Source organism: Apium graveolens, chromosome 11 (genome assembly GCF_009905375.1).
Source record: "Apium graveolens cultivar Ventura chromosome 11, ASM990537v1, whole genome shotgun sequence".
In the NCBI taxonomy this organism is placed as follows: Eukaryota; Viridiplantae; Streptophyta; class Magnoliopsida; order Apiales; family Apiaceae; genus Apium; species Apium graveolens.
The window spans coordinates 194,364,681-194,385,638 of NC_133657.1; the positions used below are offsets into that span (position 1 = coordinate 194,364,681).

Consider the following 20,958-nt stretch of genomic DNA (forward strand, 5'->3'; position numbering starts at 1 on the left):
CCCTATACCTGTTAGGCAAGATAAATGAGGTATTGCACATATTATACTACGGAATAAAGTTTTTCGATTGTTACTGAGATCTCTTCTTATGATCCTTAATTAAGAACACATATAACCATTAAAAAATCTTAGTACACGTTTTGCTTAACGCTCAAAATTTTTTGGAGAAGAAAATTCTTGAATATTTATTCAAGTGTTTTACCAAGTAATAGTTCATGTATTTTTATTTGCATATCACAATCACATTTGTTTTGTGCATTAATATGCTTTTTAATTGTTCGTTATTAAGAGGCTGACCATTTCATAATACGATATTGCGATTCTTTTCATTTATAAGAAGGAATATGGTGCATCTATATATTTTTTGTTATCTGATAATATAATTACAAGAAAGATTATTTATTTTTTTATGTTTCTAAAATATCGGATAATGAGCCTGCTTAGCGCGGGACAAAGTCCATAGTTATAATAAAATCATAAATTTTCTAATTTATTTATATGCTTTATTAGGTTTGTCCCTGTCCGGCCAAAAAATTGTACAAGCAAATGCAGTCCCTAGCTGGCACAATAATTGAGAATCATGAATCACTCGTCTTCTGCCATATATATTAATCCATTCTCTTCCATAGAGACTTGGTTGACTATGTTACAGCATCTTACAAATTTACAGATCCAAACCATCTTAAACTTCTAAGCTCTTGAATATCTTGTCTACATTTATGGCTTCTTTCAATTTTTATCAGACTCCCTCAACTTCAAGCCCTACTGAATGGGACGTTTTCTTAAGCTTCAGAGGCATAGATACACGACATACATTTGCCGATCATCTATACAGTGCCCTAGACAGCATGAGTATTAAAACATTCAGGGATACTCCTGAGCTGCAGAGTGGAGAAGTAATCGCAAGAGCTTTGCCTGATGCTATTAGAAAATCCAAGACTTATATTATTATCCTCTCTGAAAATTATGGTTCTTCGCGTTGGTGCCTTGATGAGCTGGTAGAGATCTTCGATTATTCTGAAACAATGAAGAGATTGGTCATTCCTGTATTTTTTAAGATTGAACCAGCTGTTGTGGAACACCGGAAAGGGAAATTTGCTGAAGCTTTCGAGAAGCATGCAACTCGTTATGATATATGTACATTGGCAAAGTGGCGCGTTGCTCTGGAGACGGTGGGGAAGATTTCAGGTCACACTGTCCGTGAGAAAATGTAAGTAAATATTATGACTTCCCTTGGTGTTTAGTGATATGGTACAATACCTATATTGTATTATCCCATACATAAAAGAATCTTTATAAAGATAAATTTAGATTTCTGTATATAAGAAGGTAATGATAGCTATACCGATTTTTCCGATATATTCCACAATTGTTAGCTGTATTTTTTTTGCTAAATAATATGAGCCGTTTCCCTCTCATGTACTCCTAACGCAAATTGGGAAAATGCTTAGTGCACAAAATTCAGTACAAATTTTTTCACAAAATGACATGTATTAAACTTTTGTTTAGCTCATTTAGATCGGCCTGCAAAACATAGTCTTCATTCTTGAGTGTAAAAATGTACTTGGCCCCCTTACCTCCATTCGCAAGAATATCGACTACTTACCAGGCCACTAGTACATATGACTTTTCTGTAATTAATTTCAGTTTTGTGGCACTATTTAATATCAAAACGATTTGCATCTCAGGTATGAAACTGATTCTATCAAAGAAATCGTTGATAGAATTCTATTTGAAATAGACCCGAAAACTTTAGATGTTCCCAAATATTCAGTGGGGTTGGATTCTGGTGTTGAAGACATAACGGCATTGTTCCGCAGAAAAAGCAAAGATACAAAAAGTTTCATTAGGATTGGTATTCATGGTATGGCTGGAGTAGGTAAAACAACTCTTGCCATAGCTGTGTTCAACCAAAACTATCACCGCTTTCAGGGCAGCTGCTTTCTAGCCAACGTTAGAGAAGAATCAGAAACAGAAAAGGGTAAAGTACGTTTACAGAAGCAACTTGTAAATGATATTCTTAAACGTAAGAAATATGAGATTAACAATGTTCAGAGTGGAATTGAGTTGATAAGAAGTAAAATTTGTTCGAGGAAAGTTTTGATTGTTGTTGATGATTTGGATGACCCAAGTCCACTTGAATTCTTAGAAGGACCATTTCATATGGAGAGCATAATCATTATCACAACAAGAAATGAAGATCTACTGGATACAATTAAGGCAGAAGCTAGATACAAGGTAAATGAACTGGGTAATGCTGAGTCACGTCATCTTTTTGCCCAGCATGCATTTGGAGAGAATTTGATATCCGACAAGTTAATGGAATTATCCAAGGGCATTCTAGAAGGTGCTGAAGGGCTTCCTTTAGCTCTTAAGGTTTATGGTAATAAATTTCTTAACCAAGAAGAGAAAAGATGGAATGGCATCATCAATTCATTTAAACGAGTTTCCTATGCGCTGCTTGAGGATAGACTTCGCATTAGCTATGATACGTTAAAATTGGTTGATCCAATCCTGCAGAATATTTTCTTAGACATTGCTTGTTTATTCATCGGACATGAGGAAGAAGAGGTTGTTCGAATTTTGGAAACTTGTTACGAGGTCGTCAATGATAATATTGACCGTCTAAAGAAAAGATGTTTACTAAGAATAGATGAAAAGGATAAGTTGGGAATGCATCGTCTGCTCAGGGACATGGGAAGGGAAATTGCGTATAACAACTCTCCTCGTAAGCCTGAAGAACATAGTAGATTGTGGGTATCAAAAGAAATATGTGATGTATTGAGGAGGCTCAAGGTAATTTCAATTATATATTACATATTTTATATGTTCGATAATGGTTACACCTTAATCTTATGGCTTTCTAACTATGATACATGGTCATTAATTAACTTTTCCTTCAGATAACTTTGTGTATACATTTCAAGTAACTAGCTTTTGTTCTTAATGTGCATATGTTAGGGAACAGAAGCTATTGAAGGTATCATCTCTCACAACGACCTTTGCTCTCAGCATGCACAAGAGGAAACATCATTCTGTACAGAAGCATTCAAAAGCATGAGTAACTTGAGATTTCTTTACCTCAACAAAGTAAAGCTCACTGGAAGCTTTAAGCAGACATTTGAAGATGTGACTTGGCTTTGTTGGAAGTTTTGCCCTTTAAATTGTTTACCTTCAGAATTTCTTCCACAAAAATTAGTTATTCTTGCGTTGCCTCGAAGCAAATTGAGAACAATGTGGGAGGTAGGTACCGTAGCTATGTTTCTCAAATGTGTGGCAACTGATATTAAAATGTTTTATAATTTCTCCCAATTGTATTAATTTTACAGGTTCCGCAGAATTTCCAAGAGTCAAATAGTCTAAACATGCCGGCTTCTCTAAATTTTACTACAATTCCAAAATTCGAGTTTCTAGAAACTTTAAATCTCGAGGGCTCTGAAAGCTTGGAAGAGATTTACATATCAAGTAGAAGCTTCAAGGGGCTTGTTTCCTTAAATTTGTGTGGTTGTGTGAGTCTGAGAAGTCTTGGGGAGACCATTTGCGACTTAAAAGCACTGAAAGTGCTAAATATCGGGAAATGCCAAACCCTTGAAGCTTTGCCTACTAAATTAGGAGACATTGACTCCCTAGAAGTGCTCAATGCAGAGGGACTAACTATTTTAAAATTACCTGATTCAATCGGACATCTTAGTAAGCTGGTTGAGCTGAAATTAAGGTGTAATACAAACCTTAAAACTCTTCCAGATACCATATGTGACTTGTCAGGGCTGAAAATTCTAGATATTGGGTATTGTGAAAAGCTGGAAGTGTTGCCTAGAGAGTTGGGAAACATTAAATCCCTAGAAGAGCTCAAGGCAGAGGGACTAACTGTTTTGGAAATACCCAATTCGATCAGACATCTTAGTAAGCTTGTTGAGCTGCGATTAAGGTGTAACAAGAAGCTTAATACTCTTCCAGACGCCATATGTGACTTGTCAGCGCTGAAAATTCTAGATATTGGATATTGTCAAGGGCTGAGAGCATTGCCTAGAGAGTTGGGAAATATTAAAACCCTAAAAGAACTCAATGCAGAGGGACTAATGGTTTCAACATTACCTGATTCAATCGGATATCTTAGTAAGCTTGTTGTACTAAGATTAAGTTATAACGAGAACCTTAAAATGCTTCCAAAAACTATTCGCCACATGAGTTCACTGGAAATTTTGGATATTTGTAGGCGTCAAAAATTGGTGAAACTTGCAAGATCAAGTTGTTCTACCCTATCTAAAAGAATTCTTGAAATAAAAGCAAGTGTGGTTGCATCTGAGACTGTTTCCATTCCCCAACCTTCTGGTGTTAGTAGTTGGTGCAAAAACCCACAAAATCTTGATCTTAAAGATTGTGGTCGTCTAGTGTCTATTGCAGAACTTCCTCCAAATTTGAAGCGGATAAGTGCAGATGGTTGTTTGTCAATAGAAAGTATTTCAAATTTATGCGATTTGAAACAGTTGGAGATACTGAACCTCACAGGTTGTAGTGGTTTGAAAGAGATTCAAGGCTTGGAGAAGTTAACATCTATTAAAATACTTCACTTCACAGGTTGCAGTTCAGCTCTTCTGGCATGCGTTTTTACAAAGCGTTTGTTCCAGGTTTGGTTAATCTCGTTTTTTTACCATTTCTATGGTATTTGGATTTGTTGTACATATATCTTGATTTGCTTTACTTGCCTTATTTGAACTTTTAAGCTTGTAAAAACTTGAACATTTATATCTACTTTTGTCACATTTACATATTTGATAGTTAACTTGTCTTGTTTTTTGTAATTTGTGGCAGATATTCTCTGGATTTGGTCATCAAGTAAGAATATATACATCAGAGTTTCCCAAGTGGATTGAAAAATCGAGTCATTTAGCATCAAAAGTGTACTCAGATTTGCAGCCAGATATGTCAAGTGTTTTTGGGGGGACGATCCTTTGCTTTAAAGTCTCTAAGACTAATTCTTTCACTTACTCGATTAAAAGTACCACAGGTGATTGTACATGGAGTGATCGATCATATAATGGTTACCGCAAATCATTGATGATACTAATACCAAGATCAATATTCTCAATCGAAAATGGTGATGTTAGAATTGAAGCGACATCGGAGGATGCAGAGATTCATGGAATTCATTTACTCTACAAAATGGTTGATGAATACGATCACACCCCTATGAACAGAGAGGAAGTGGTCTTGCTAAACAGTTGAAACTTCTCTAAATTAGTGAAACAGCTGTTATTTTTCTCTTCATTCGTTTCCCTGTTAAGGTAAGCAAAAATTACAATTATACTTTGTATATATGGTTAATATCACAGGTTGCACTTCGAGATGTGTAACGAAAACATTGCAGATAAAGCATTCCTGCAACTTTTTAAATGGACCTTAAGTAGAACGGATCCACCTGGGCCAAAATGCATTGTTCATACTTCATAGTATCCACAATTGCTTTTGTTTTTACAGGACTCGTGCTTGGGTTTGCACAACATTTAGGTCAGATATGGGGAAATATTGCATTGCAGCATTTGCATTGACCAACTTATCCAATCCATCGTAGGAATGTCTAAGGTGATTTTATGTCTTTTTCGCTGGTATATGCTCCTTCCCAGTGATCAATTATGTTAAATTTGCCTATCAAGAAAAAAAATTAAATCTGGGGCTTAATACATTTAGGCCATTTTTGTTTAATCAGGATTATAATTTCCGGATAACTAATCTCATCAAAATTAATTCTATGAGTTGAATAATTATATTATATATTTGTTTGGAAGGATTAAGTGCAGGATTGAAATATAATTTTTAAAATTTTATCTTATTTTTATTTTGAGGGATGGTACTTGGGATTGTAATATATTTCTTTAAAATTTTCAATTCTAAGCAATAACTCTTCCTACCAAATATCGGAGGGAATTATAATAATATCCTCTACTTTAACAAAACAAACGCGAGATATGATAACTTGGTTAAAAATGTGATAATTATCTTCTTGATCAAGGTTTGAATCCCAGGAGGAGAATTTATAATTATGTAACAAGGTTCGAGCCTTTAATTAATTAAAATATTTAAAGTAAATTATATTACGTCTGACAGTTCATCTACCTTGCTTAACATTTAATGATTACTATTGATTTTTAATGTATAAAAAGGAAATTAGGGAGTAAAAGTAGTGTGAAAATGGAAGAAAATGGGAAAATTGTGGGACCCATTAATTATTTTTGATAAGTTTTGAAATGTAAATAACTGAATGAGACATCTAAAAAGGAACGGTAAAAAAAATGGTTGGGACAGATAACTAACTAAATGTACCATATTCTGCAGTGGATAGATTCCCTTGATTTTCTGACACGTATTTTAAGTTAATTTTTTTTTGCTAAATAAGTTGTTTTAATAACGTAGTTTAAATAATTTTTCACTAATAGGTAGCTTAAATAACCATCTTTCACTAATTTTTCAGCAAATTTTTACAGCTGAAATGAATTATTTCTCTCGCCGTTTGTTTCTTGATTTTCAGGTGGGTTTCTGGTGTTCATCAGCAGGGATCTAGAGCAGGCCTAAACGAGCTTTCTAATTTTAGTAACTAGTTTAAAGACATGTATTTTATCTACGATATTAGAGTGAAAAGGTTCAAGTTGAACACATTATCCACAATATTAGAGTGAAAAGATTAAGTTGAACACATAATCAAAATATGTTGAATCCGGATATTTTTACTTTTGATCCCATGATTTTTGGTGCAAAAACCGAACACACAATTATTATATTTTCATTTAATGTTATCCTTTTGTACGAGTGCAGATTTCTCAATTTATAATCGAGAACTGAATTGAACGAGTCAAGCGCTAAAAATTTCAGATTGAAGCAAATGTTTATTGAGATTAAATAAATATGATAAATTCTAATTTCAGAATGAATAATAGTCACGTTCGGGCTTATTTACAGAATCGAATTCCATTATCATTTCCAGATGCCCGAATCAAATTAAACTCTGTTCGTGACTTCACCCATTTGTCTCCCTATATTTGTCTGTCATAGTGTTCTTTCAAAATATGGATTAGAATACTCCCTCCGTCCTTTTAATTTTGATTTGTTATAAAAGGATTGGGCACGGATATTAAAAAATATGTATAAATTAGTGAAAAAAAGAAAGAAAAGTTGGTGAAGTGGTGTGTTTCATTAATTTTTAATATATAAAAGAGAGATAATGGGGTAAAAGTAGTGTGAAAAAAGAAAAAAAGTGGGAAAGTGGAGGGACCCATTAACTATTTTTGGTAAGTTTTGAAATATAAAGAAATGGATGGTACATCCAAAAAAGGAAAGTGTAAAGAAATGAAAAATACAGAGGAACTAATTAGCAAAAGAAATAAAATAATATTCGAATATAATTTGATTTTGGCAGAATCCAGTCCACTACTTCTTGTCATTTTCTTGACCCCGCATGCGTCAACACAGGGTGTGCATTCGGTTCGGTTAACCGAAAACCGAACCGAATAACCGATATTTTTTCGGTTCGGTTAACCAAAATGTAAAATTCGGTTCGGTTTTCGATAGTGAAATTTGTGAAATTCGATTTTGCGGTATTTCGGTTTTTAACCGTGATTAACCGAAAAATCGAATTCTTAACCGAAATTTTTAAAAAAATTAAAAAAAATCATATTAATATTATTATATACTAACATACTAAGTAATACTTTAGCCTCTGCTATCTGATAGAAACACAGACACAAACTCTGGACTTAGCCTCGAAACTCCAAGTCTCCAATTCGATATCTCTTATGTTGTACCATCGATTCGATTCAGAGAAGCAAGAAGAACCCCAAATTTTTTATTTGTTGCCAGGTAATTCGATTTCGATCCACTACATTGTGATTTTGGGATATCGTAAATTGATAGAGGTTTTGAGATAGTTATTGCAATACTTTAAATTTTCTGAATGGGTTTCACAATTTTGGCATTTTTTCTTACATTTCGGTTTTAAATTTTGGTTTTCGGTAATAATCGAATTATGTATTTCGGTTTCGGTTGAAACCGAATACATTTCGGTTCAGTTTTCGGTAGAAATTTTTCTTATATTTCGGTTTCGGTTAACCGGAAAAAAATTCGGTTCGGTTCGTTTATAATCGAATGCACCCCTAGTCAACAGATGCGTTAACATAACTCAGAACCCCACCACGGTTTAGTGGACTTCTCTCGAAGTGTCCACTTCTTGTCTAGTCAGTAATTAACTAATCAACAAGTGGTCTCCAATGGCCGGCGGCCTGCTCATCAAAATGTTTGTAGGATCTTCCTGCATTGATTTTGATGTTCTAAAAATCGGTAATTAACAGGAGATTTAATAAAAAATTGGGTTAATTTTAGGATTAAGCAAAATCGAACCGAAACCGAAAAATCGAACCGAATCGTATTAATTCGGTTCGGTTCGCTCCTAAATTTTTCAGAAATTCGGTCTATTCGGTCCGGACCGAATAGACCGAAAATATATTTGGATCGGTTCGGTTCGGTTCGGTTCGGTTCTTTTAACAAATATTTCGGTCCGGACCGAATATACCAAATCATAAATACTATAATTTCGTATTATATGTATTTTACATATATCTTCAAAATTATAATCAAAATTCATGGAGTATTAGAACTCTACATATCACATTACTTTAATTATATTTTATATTTTATAATTTGTGATTTAATTTTTAATGTAATTTTTTTTTTGAAAAAAAATTCGGTCTATTCGGTCCAAAACCGGACCGAACAGAATTATTTTGGTTCAGTTCGGTCCAGTCCATAATATAACTTCGGTCCGGTTTGGTCCAAGAAAAAATGACTATTCGGTTTTTCGGTCTATTCGGTTCGGTCTGGTTTTGGACCGAACCGACCGAATGCTCGGCCCTAGTTAATTTTTTTAATGAAAATGAGTTAGAATCATATCAGTTAATCAAAAATCGGGTTAATTGGTTAAAAATCGGTCTCAATAATAAAAAATTGAAAATATAGAGAAAATTAAATAAATTAAAAAAATATAAATTTATAAAAATTAAAAAAAATATTATTCTCGTATACATAATTACTATTTTAAATGATTAAATTATAAAGTTTCTTAATTTTTTATCTTAAATTGAGCTCAATTAATAAGTTAGATTTTAAAAATTATATTTATTTTTATTCTTTTTTACGGTTAAAACAATTCATTCATTATAAGCAATACGACATCTACAATAATAATTAAAATTCAACAAATACATTATAATGAACAAATCAGGAATTCCTTCATCAAAATATTCACCATTGAGTAAATTTTTCACTATAAAGTATATCTCGCTCGTATTGCTAAAATACGCAGATTTTTTGAAAAGACAGTCAAACGATTTGGTGTAGGCGTGAGGATTATACATACCTAATTTTTTGAAACATTTTCGAGAAATCGATTATAACTGCAATATCATATAAACCTTTACCAATAATTCATGATTAACATATTATAAATCTACGACCTCGGACATTAAAACGCGACCAAGCTTTCGTACAAAACAAACACTCACAAGGAAAGATAAACAAACCCGCTAAACGGTAAGAGAAAACCCAATTGTTGGGAAGAAAATACTTTGAAGGAAAAAGATTTATTCAACAAGCAAAAAATAAGAAAAAACCATGGAGATTAGGATTTTTTGTCAACGAGAAAAAAGGAGAGGCAACTTTTAGATTGCATTTTTTAAAAAAATATATTTACTTTAATTATATACATATTTAAAATTTATTTGTATAAATTTATATAATAATTATATATGTATAATTAAAATGATAAAATAATTACATAAATTAATATTTATGTATAAAAATAATATAAAATTAGTTCCGAAAAATGACCTGATTAATCATTCAGATTATCCTCCCAATTATCTGATTAATTCATGAACGGTATCTCCACCCATTAAGATTGATTTCCGCTTTTTATAGCACATATGGAATCACATTGTCAAGGAGAGTATATGTTGGCTCCCACTAATGTAATTATCATTTTTATTGTTTCACTGTATCTGTTTTATTTAAAAGATTCTCGTTAGTCGCTAAACTATCATGTACATTTTATTGACATGCACTAAATAAAATACAAAAGTTTATCAGGAAAATAATTAAAAAGTAATTTAGTTTTTATGTGTATTTTTTTGACGGAATGCGGGTGTGTTATTCAATTAAATCATGAAGAATATAATCATTGATTTTAATCGGAACAGAACTCCAATAAAAAAAACCGATCAGGAAACATATGTGACACATGAGCAAGTTCATGTGCCGCCATATTCGTAGACCGCTTAATAATATACAACCTAATGTTGTTATGATTTCGAGCAATCTCCCTACATTCCTCAATCACTTTACCAAGTGTCGATCGCATTGGTGTGACACTCCTGATAACCACCACAAGACAATCAGACTCGACAGTAATTGAATAACCCTCCATCTCCTTCGCTCAGCTCAACACTTCTTTAACTGTCATTGCTTTCGCCAAGGTTTGTTCAATTACTTCTGGTTTAGTTCCCGATTTAGTTGAGGACAGGTGTCCATCATGGTTACGAGCTACCAGACCATAACCTGACATTCCCCGATCTTGGAAGATAGTTGCATCCGCTGTGATCTTTACTTCATTGTAGTTTGATTTCGCCCAACATACAGTCCCATCACCCTCTACCGTAGGTATGAGAGGCACTGAAACACCTCTAATCTGAGTTGCTGTCCACTGTGAAATATACTCCCAAGCTTTTGCAATTATTTCCAGAATCGACCATCTTTTATAACTCTAAACCAGATCATTACGTGATCTCCATATTGACCAACACAAAGTTACAAATTTTGTTTTATTATTGATTGACTGGCCAGCTAGGTTCTGAGTTAACCATTCTTTGAACTCTCAGGTCTCTTCGGTGATAATATTTGGTTTAAAAATGTGCCAGCACGTCACAGATATTTTGCATTGTATTAAAGCAAGTACAATTATTTCTGCTCCCTCATTACAAACTGGGCATGTGTTGTTTATCTACACATGTTTAGTTTGCAATTAAGTTAGTGTAGGCAAGCAATATGTTGAAGCTCTCCAAACTAAATTAAGAACTTAAGGCGGGGCTTTTATATTCCACAAATTCTTCCAAAAAGCAACGTTGTTGCTCTCATACCACGCATGTTTTTGTGTTTGCAGAAGTTTATAAACATTTTTGACAATATAGTGTCATGTATGCTCCAGATTCCAAGTCAGAGTGTCATTATTCAACTCATGCTCCACTACCGTGTTGAGAATAACTTGCTGATATCTGTGCTCATATATATCAGCTAAAATATCTAGATCTCAATCCTTATTACCTAGCTGAAATAAGGATGCTACATTTTGATTTACCAATGCTGGTGAATTAGTAGAAACATAAGGATTGTTTATATCATTCAACTAAGGTTGGTTTAAAATTGAGGTGTCCATTCCATCACCTATTCTTCAGCTCGAGCCATTTGCAATCACCTTCCTGGCTTCAAGAATGCTTCTCTAGATAAAGTTAGGGCCGCAACCAAGCTTAGTAGCCATAAAATCTGTATCTGCATAATATCTAGCCTCGTATACCTTGGCTACCAAACTCTCTGGATTTGTAATTAATCTCCAACAGTGCTTCCCCAATATTGCGATATTAAAATCTCGCAAGCTTCTGAATCCTAGTCCTCTGAATGTTTATGTCTTGTCATCCTCTCCCAAGATATCCAACCAATTTTTGATTTATTTTTACGATCAAAGTTCCAATTTTTTTTTACATGCACTGCTCTATATCTCTCAACATTTCAACAGGAAGTAAGAATACGTTCATAGCATAAAATGAGAGCACCTGAGCCGCGTCTTAATTAAAATCTCCTTAGCAGGTCTAGAAATTTTCTTCTCACTCCAATTTTGAATGCTTGCCTTCACCTTATCCTTTAAGTACCAAAAAATAATCGACTTGTTACGTTCCAAAATATTTGAAAGCCCAAGTATTTCGATTTTGCATCAGCCTCTTTTCATACAAACTTAACAACTCAACAATCCTCATGGCTTCCCCTTGGTCCGCTTTGTAGTAGATATAATTGTCATCTGCAAACAAATAATGACTTATCGTTGGAGCTTTCCTGCATAGACGAACCCCATGCAACCATTGTTTCTGTTCATAGTATTTGAGAAGAGAAGATAAACCTTCCGCACACACAATAAAAAGATAGGGAGATAAGGGATCTCCTTGTCTTAAACCTCCAGTTGAAATGATTGGACCAGTTGTATATTCATTATGAACAATGTTGTATTCAACCGTTTGAGACAGATTATAAAATTAGGTGCGACCACCAATTATTGAAACCCATAGTACAAAGCACATCCCTCAAAAATTTCAATTCTATTCGATCATATGCTTTAGACATGTCCAGCTTAAGTGTCATGAACCCATCTTTTCCAAACTTCTTTCTCTTCAAGTAATGCATAACCTCAAAAGAGATCATAATGTTGTCAGAGATTAAACGCCCAGGTAAAAATGTGCTTTGAATATCCGAGATAATTGTTTCCAACACCTTAAAAAACGCATAGACAAGCAAATCGAAACAGATAATTTATGTGTTGTACAAATATATATTTTTACTAGTATATAACACATGCGATGTACGATTATTTTTATCATTATACATTATAAATTATAATTTTAATATGTTACTGATGAGATTCGAACCTTATACCCCCTAAATAATAATATTTAAGATTATATCTAATACTACCTCCGTCTCCCTCATTTCTTTACTTTTTCTTCACATGCTTGACACGGATTTTAAGGCAACTATAAACTATAGCTCCGAAATTCATTTTTTAAAATTTTCTTTTTTTATATATAAAAATTTGAACAATATATTTTTATTTAGAAGAAAAAATTAAAAAAAATATGCATCTACATTTAATAACAGCATTAAAGTGCGTGTCGAGCCCCCGCACCCCAATGTAAAGAATTGAGGGGGACGGAGGGAGTAATTCTTATCAGTTTGATCTGACGGTTGTGGATTGAGTAAACAGAGGACCAACAACCAAAATTTCAATATTTCGTCTTTAATATAATATTATAGATAGATATATTGTATCATAGTTACGTTCAATTTAATATAATATAAATATTTAAATTATTACAAACAAATTGATAAAAGGAGTATAAACGTATCAAAAATAAGCGGGTTTTGTTTTGTTTTTTTTGAGAAAAAATAACAGCCACGGTATTTAATCGAATGAATAACAGCTGTTTTCTAATATACGCATATAATGTTCTTACTCTCACGCTGAATACCTTGGAAGATCTAATATGTATGTAGACCATGTTCATACTCTCACCATCAATGCCCTGCTTTAGTGCATAATTAATAAAATAGTGTATAATAAATAGTATATAATAAACCAAGTATTAATTTAAATAAGTCTAAATTTGATCAAAGTATTTGTATAATCCCTTAGCCCTCGATATTATTCACACGCGACTTACCTGATGTATCTCTCTATCAGTGCAATCTCATTGCCCTACACGTTCCACAAAGTGTCTATGCTATATTTTGACAATTGATCTCTAAAACCAATCCTCAATTACCCTCTAAGCAAATCCATGTCTTTTTCTTTGTTAACATCCACTCCAATTTCTTGGATATGTGCTCTATGCACATTCATCAACCCAAATTCATTAAATTCACTCGTCAAATCGGTCTAATCTACGAGCCATGGCCGATGTTTCATCATATTTCATCAAAGCATATTTTATCTCGCAAATTTTGCATCCTTCATAACTCTTAGTAACTGCCACAAAAGTTAGTGATGATACATTTGTGCAAAATTCTGTTGAAGAGAAGTGGAATTGAGATTTTGAGGAATAGAAACAAGAGAATGCAAATAGGCTTGATTAATTACGATATGTTCAGACATCTCAGTGGCTCAAGAATATTGCGACAATACTTTGACTTCTTGACATGACATTTCTATCAGTATTAACACTTCTGATCGATCTGACAATTCTATTAGTACTTGTTGACTTCCTGACATATCACTTTGAATGTTTTTCAATCCATAATATTTTTATTTAATGCAAGCTTAATATTTAAATCTTGAGGCATGATCGCCTTCTAATCTTTTTCCAAAATATTTTATTACATCTTGCATAATTTTTGTAGAGAGAAAAATATTCTAGTATAATTTTAATGATGTTTTTATAAATCTCATTTCAAAGTGTAACATCTACTTGAACTAGAGACAAATTATGACACTTAGGGGTGTTAATGTGACCTAGACTTGTTATCAAGGGTGTTAATGTACCCATTCTAAAGTGGAACATATATCAGAGCTAGTGAGAAACTGTAATACTTAAAGTTAATGTGACCTGGACTTGTTATAACATTATGCATTTTTTGCAAAACAATTTTTCCTAATTTTTGAGAAGATTATTTGTCACAAATTTATACTTGATAACAAGTTAAAACTAATTTACAAAATATAATTGTACATAATAGAGGATTTTCCATTTGAACATAATTATTGTACAATCGGTATGTAACTTTTGAGAGCCTTTAAGCGTTCTTAAAATTGTGCATATGATTGCTCTTTATTCAATTTCTTCTAGTGCAATAAAACCCAGTTCATGTGAAACAAGATGAGGTACTTCAACATGATAGAATCTAAATACTATTCTTTGGATTAATAAGACTTCGTCATTACTTCTCAGACTTGTCACCTTCTTCATTGTTCATTTATGATGTGCAATGTCTATTTCATTCTACTTCATGTCTTATTTTTTTGTACCAACACTTCTATGGGAATCACACATAGAAGCAGAGAGAATAACATCAAACATGTTCGGTATAATTTATCAAGACAACATGTGATCATTGGTAGACGTCACTTCTAGTAGTGCCTACTGGTTCCATATTTGGCAATGTGTCATTAAAAATCGTACTCGCAAAGTTAATAATTATATTGTGTGTCTCTCGATCTGTGATTGTGTGATTAAATTTTTCACTTTCATAAAACTCTAGTGTAATTAGAGGAGTTATGGATGAAATTCGATGGCACGATAGATAAAATAATATTCTAACTGTCAAGGCAAATGGGACAGTCTCTTATGCAAATGGGACAGTCCCTTTACAAATGAGACAGGATATGAGACAGTCTCAATTACACTGCAGAAAATAAATAACAGATAAAATCCAGAATGCTGAAAACTGAAAAGTAAAAACACCAGAAGTTTTCACTTGGTTCGGCCCCTACACCTAGTCTATGGCCTACATCCAAGTCCCCATGCCAACTAGCATAGAGAATGTATTATATCAACTTTAATAAAAGAACTTAAAGTCTTTTCCTTGATTACAAATATAGCACCTGAAAGAAACCCTTTCCCAAGCTACCTTGCTACCTAGCCCACTGCTATTCCTTAGCCTTCTAGCTACCTTGCTATACTTTGAAATCAAGCTTGCCACAACCCGGCACAAAGTTGATATGAATACACAAGTACAAGAATAAACAAATTGATTACAACTCAAACTAGGTTTCTTATTTTTCTGGATATGAATATCTCGGGTATGAAACAAGAAAATGATTTCAGATGATGAAAGATTCTCGTGAAAGTGTTAGCTATAAATCTGAAATGAAGAGTTGTATTTATAAGCAAAGTTCTAACAGATTTATTTTCAAACACAAGATAAGGTTGGAAGATAAGTTTGTTTGAAAATATTTGAATGAAACTTTTAAACTAATCTGTTAGTACGTTTGAAAAAGATAAATCAAGTAAAGATAAGGCTTGAGAGATTTTAAACTTGATTTATAAGATAAGGTGGTGAGTTTGTTTGAGATAAGGTTTATCCAGATAAACAAGATTTACACAAAACCCTAACAATCCTAATCCTGAGAAATAGCCTCCTGGAAAATCTGAATCACTGCAATCTCTGGACTCTAAACTGCTGTTATGTTGCAATCTGAATATCATCATAAACTCGTAGATAAACATTCTCCCCCTTTTATGATGATGACAAAAAGAACATAAATGCCCCCCTATCAAAAACACTAAAAGCCTGTAAAACAAAGTTAGATATAACAGAATATATAGAATGAGACAACTAAAGAATGAATGAGACACTAGATCAATATGCATAAAAGAAACAGTCTCAAACATTAAACACTTAAAACAGAAGACAACCCATCCATAAACCAGGATATCCAGTTGCAATTGTTATCTAATCACATAAACGAATCCAGAATATCAGTTAAACACACACATAAATCATCCATCAAAAAAATAAGTTCAAACACCAACACATAGACTTAAAAACGAAATCAAAGAAACATAGTCTGAAAAACCAAAAACATTTTAAAAACATCATAATTTCTCCCCTTCATCATAAAAGGGTCCTTAATCGGAATCGTCATCAACGTTAACTGGAGCTTTGCGTTTGCCTGAACCAGAAGCCTTGTTCTGGGATGAAGGAAACACTGGAGCTGAGCCGTACTCTGAAAATAACTTGTCAAAAGCTTCCTGAGCTGGTGCCTTCCCGTCCCTTTCACGAAGCCAGTCAAAAATCTTTGCCTTGTATTCTTCTCTGTTCATACCAAAAACTGAAGGTGGAGGAATGGCAGGGAGTGGCAGAGGAGCAGTGATTTCTTCTAGAGTACAATCTCCAATCCAGTCTCTTTTCTTGTGCCAATACATCTTGCTCTTGTCTTGCATGGCTGACAACTGCTGAGATAAAAACTTAGTCTCTGACCCAAGCTTAAAAAACAACTTAACAAATTCCTTTTCCCATGCCTTAGCAGAGGAAACCATCCCTTCTTGTAGAGTCCCAAACTCAAAATCTATGGTCTTAGACAACTTGTCATCAGAAGTATGCAATACAGAGAGTTTAGCATTGATATCATCCAAAGATGAACAGACATACTTCCTAAACAACTCAAAAGAAGCATTTAGAATACTAACTTCAGAAGTTAGTGATCCAAGGGTTTTGACAGAAGCAAAATGCTGATTAAGATTAGCCAAAACAACAGAATTTTCATTTAATTTGATCAACAAAGAATTAAGAAGAGTATTGGTAGGCTGATCAAAGGGGTCTGAGGCATAATTAGGAGACTTAGGAATACCACCAACATTCCTAGAAGCATCATCAAAAACTAACTCATTTGATTCAGAAACTACGAGACCATTCGCAGTTAAAACAGACAAGTCAAAAACAACATTCAATTTTTCTGATTTAGCAGACTCAAAAGGAACACGAAAATACTGAAAAATCTTTGTTAACAAAGCAGGGTATGGAAGATGCATGGATTCATGTTTAGCACAATGATTCATGTTGGAAATAATTAATGAAGCCAAATTACAAGGGGTTTTCTTAACAAACACAGACAGAAGAATATAATCCTGAAATGTGACTCTATCACGACCAGATTTACGAGGCAAAACATTCGAGTGAAACAATTTAAACAATAATAAGCACATAGGAGTTAAATCAGTTACCAATGGTTTGACAGACACAGAAACAAAGTTGTCACCGAGAATAGCTTTGAGTTGTTCCTCATATTGCAATCCAGGAATCTCGTCAAACGCCTGATGAGTGGTAAACGGGCAGGGACCTTGATCGGATACGCCTGTGAGCCTGGCCAGCAAATCCGCCTTAAAGCAAACTGGACTTCCTTTCACCGAAGAGAACACAATATTGTCGGAAAAAATCAAAAAATTTGCATAGAACTCCTTCACCAAATCTGGATAGATCACATCCGACGGCGACAACAACCCAACACACCCAACCGCTTCAAACAACGATGATACGCCAATCCTGGAGAGAAGATCAGTATCACACAACCTTTCTTTCAGAATGGACTTGTGCCACGCCTTAGTAGTGCTTTCCTTTGCATGTCGTTCGGAAGAATTAGGAGATGCTTCACTAGATGCTTCGGAAACAACTGCGGCCATACGACGACGCTTCGAACCAGACGGACCAGGGGTCGGGGTTTGGTTAGCGGTGGATCTTGAATGGCGAGCCATGGAAGAAAGAAGATTTTAGGGTTAAGAGAGAAAGGATAGAATTTTGAGAGAATGAGAGAGTAGAATGAGAAAAGAAAATGAAAAGATTAAGAAAGAGAGTTTAAAAAGAAGTAGAAACTGAAGAGTTAGAGATGGAAGAGGAGATGAAGAGGTGCAAAAACAGAAGTGATGTATTGAATGAATGATACATGCACGAGTTTCAAGGATATGAAAAGTCTAATCAAAAGATTTACAAAATCTAATGCTATATACACGCATAAACACACGGACAAATAAAATAAAAAACCACAAATTTATAAACAAGAACCTAATAACTCAAATAATAAATACACAACATATATTTAAGTATTATGACATAATTCATATTTAAACACATAAATTACATAAAATCACGTAATAAATTACAGAGAACACATACCTAATTCACGACGCATTTTACAAAATCTATCTTCAGCTAAAGGCTTAGTGAAGATATCTGCACGCTGTTTCTCAGTAGAAATATAAATAAGCTCAATATTACCTTTAGAAACATTATCTCGTAGAAAATGGTGACGAACATCAATATGCTTAGTACGAGAATGCATAACAGGATTTTTAGAGATATTAATTGCAGAGGTATTATCACAATATATAGGAATATTTGAGTAAGAAATACCAAAATCCTGCAATGTTTGTTGCATCCACAAAATTTGAGCACAGCAACTTCCAGCTGCAATGTACTCTCCTTCAGCTGTAGAGAGAGCTACTGAAGTTTGCTTTTTACTATGCCATGCAACTAAACAATCTCCTAAAAATTCACAAGCACCACTTGTGCTTTTTCTATCAACCTGTGACCCTGCATAGTCAGCATCTGAAAAACCGATTAAGTCAAAGGAAGAGGAGCTTGGATAAAATAATCCCAAGTCACTCGTACCTTTCAAATATTTAAAAATACGTTTAACGGCATTCAAATGAGATTCTTTAGGTTGAGATTGAAAACGAGCACACAAGCATACACTATACATAATGTCAGGTCGTGAGGCAGTTAAATATAACAATGAACCAATCATACCTCGAAATTTAGTGACATCTACAGGTATACCTTGTTCATCCTTAGTAAGCTTAACTGAAGTACTCATCGGAGTTGATTTAGGTGTGACATGATCAAGTGCAAATCTTTTGAGTAGATCCTTTATGTACTTGCCTTGGTGAATAAATATTCCTGCATTAGACTGATTAATTTGCAAACCTAGAAAGTACTGCAATTCACCCATCAAACTCATATCGAATTCCTTATGCATGCAATCAGAAAACCATTTACACAAAGATTCGTTAGAAGATCCAAATACTATATCATCAACATAAACTTGTACTAAAAGAAAGTTATCACGTTTATGAAAAATAAAGAGAGTTGGATCGAGTGTACCGTGAATGAAACCATTGTTCACAAGAAATTGACTGAGACGCTCGTACCAACAACGAGGGGACTGTCTCAATCCATAGACAGATTTCTTGAGCTTGTAAACATAGTTAGGGTACTTCTCGTGAATGAAACCTGGAGACTGCTTCACGTAGACTTCTTCACGTAGACTTCTTCCTTGAGATAGCCATTTAGAAATGCGCTTTTGACGTCCATCTGATAGAGCTTGAACTTCTTGTGAGCTGCAAAGGCCATTAAGATTCGAATAGCTTCTAAACGAGCTACTGGAGCATATGTCTCGTCATAATCGATTCCTTCCTGCTGGTTGTATCCCTGAGCAACCAAACGAGCTTTATTTCGAATAATGTTGCCATCTTCATCCTTCTTATTCTTGAAAACCCAGCGAGTACCAATGATCTTGGCATCCTGAGGAGGTGGGACGAGTTCCCAAACATCACAACGCTCGAACTGGTTCAATTCCTCCTGCATTGCAACAGACCAATGTTCGTCTGCAACTGCTTCTTGAGCATTCTTTATTTCGAATTCAGCAACAAAAGCACAGAATGCACATAGATTATGAAGTCTGCTTCGAGTAGAAATCCCTTGATCTAAATCAGTAAGAAGATTATCTGGTGGATGATTCTTCACAGTCCTAGAAGACTTAGGAAGTTGAATATTACTCATTTCTTCCTCATTAGAATTGTCTGCCTGGAAATGAATAGGAGTTGTCTCATTCAAAAGAGACTGCCTCATTTCCGCTTGTGAAGATTTATCCAGAGGAGTTACAGAATTCACATTTGAAACACTATCGGGAGTCTTTGGAGAGCCAGAAGATTCATCTGAAGCTTGAGTAGATCCTGCAGAATTATCAGAAGACTGAGATGGACCTGGAGAGTCTTGACTGTTTGATTTGTCAGAATGAGACTGACTCTTTTCAGAATGAGACTGTCTCATTTGGGAATGAGACGATAGATCCGCAGTGTCTTCATCAATTTGAGATATATTCCTTGAGGATTCATTGAATGTAATATTGATGGATTCTTCTACTTTGTTCTTGACAGAATTATAAACACGATAAGCTTTGCTTGTTGTAGAATATCCCAAGAAGATTCCTTCCGTAGATTTCGCATCGAACTTGCCTCGATTATTTTGAGTATCTAAAATAAAACACTTGGAACCAAATACTCGAAAATAACTAATGTTAGGAGTCCTTTTCTTAAGCAATTCATACGGAGTTTTAAGCAAAATAGGACGAATAAGTACTCTATTTAAAACATAACAGGAAGTGTGAACCGCTTCAGCCCAAAATTTTCTTGGAAGCTTACTCTCATGCAGTAGAGCTCTGGCAGTTTCCTGTAGAGTCCTGTTCTTGCGTTCTACTACTCCGTTCTGCTGAGGAGTTCGAGGAGCTGAGAATTCATGAGTGATTCCTCTTGATTTACAGAAGGTTATGAAATCCTTCTCGAATTCACCTTCATGATCACTACGAATAGTCTTGAGCTTAAATGA

The 20,958-nt window shown here is 34.2% G+C and overlaps 1 protein-coding gene across 3 annotated transcripts; it reads left to right on the top strand.

Moving 5' to 3' along the window:
* The first annotated feature begins 657 nt into the window (after positions 1-657).
* Positions 658-6,755, top strand: LOC141698424 (TMV resistance protein N-like). Of its 3 annotated transcripts, none has more exons than XR_012565094.1 (7): positions 658-1,210; positions 1,689-2,796; positions 2,962-3,243; positions 3,330-4,628; positions 4,813-5,285; positions 5,479-5,606; positions 6,527-6,755. XR_012565094.1 is itself a non-coding variant. In XM_074503114.1 (5 exons), exons 1-5 carry the CDS (start codon positions 720-722, stop codon positions 5,224-5,226), a joined length of 3,594 nt encoding a protein of 1,197 aa, XP_074359215.1. In that variant the 5' UTR covers positions 658-719; the 3' UTR covers positions 5,227-5,451. The 3 variants fall into 3 exon arrangements, 1 of the variants encoding a protein (XP_074359215.1); XR_012565093.1 differs by having other exon boundaries at positions 5,479-5,583; XM_074503114.1 differs by lacking the exons at positions 5,479-5,606; positions 6,527-6,755 and having other exon boundaries at positions 4,813-5,451.
* The last annotated feature ends 14,203 nt before the right edge of the window (positions 6,756-20,958 follow it).

What these genes read in the sequence shown, in the direction of transcription:
- LOC141698424 (XM_074503114.1), top strand. Translation starts at nt 720, where the DNA reads ATGGCTTCTTTCAATTTTTATCAGACTCCCTCAACTTCAAGCCCTACT. An exon ending in ATGTATTGAGGAGGCTCAAG is followed by an intron (nt 2,797 to 2,961) that starts GTAATTTCAATT and finishes TGCATATGTTAG; the next exon opens with GGAACAGAAGCTATTGAAGG. An exon ending in TTACAAAGCGTTTGTTCCAG is followed by an intron (nt 4,629 to 4,812) that starts GTTTGGTTAATC and finishes AATTTGTGGCAG; the next exon opens with ATATTCTCTGGATTTGGTCA.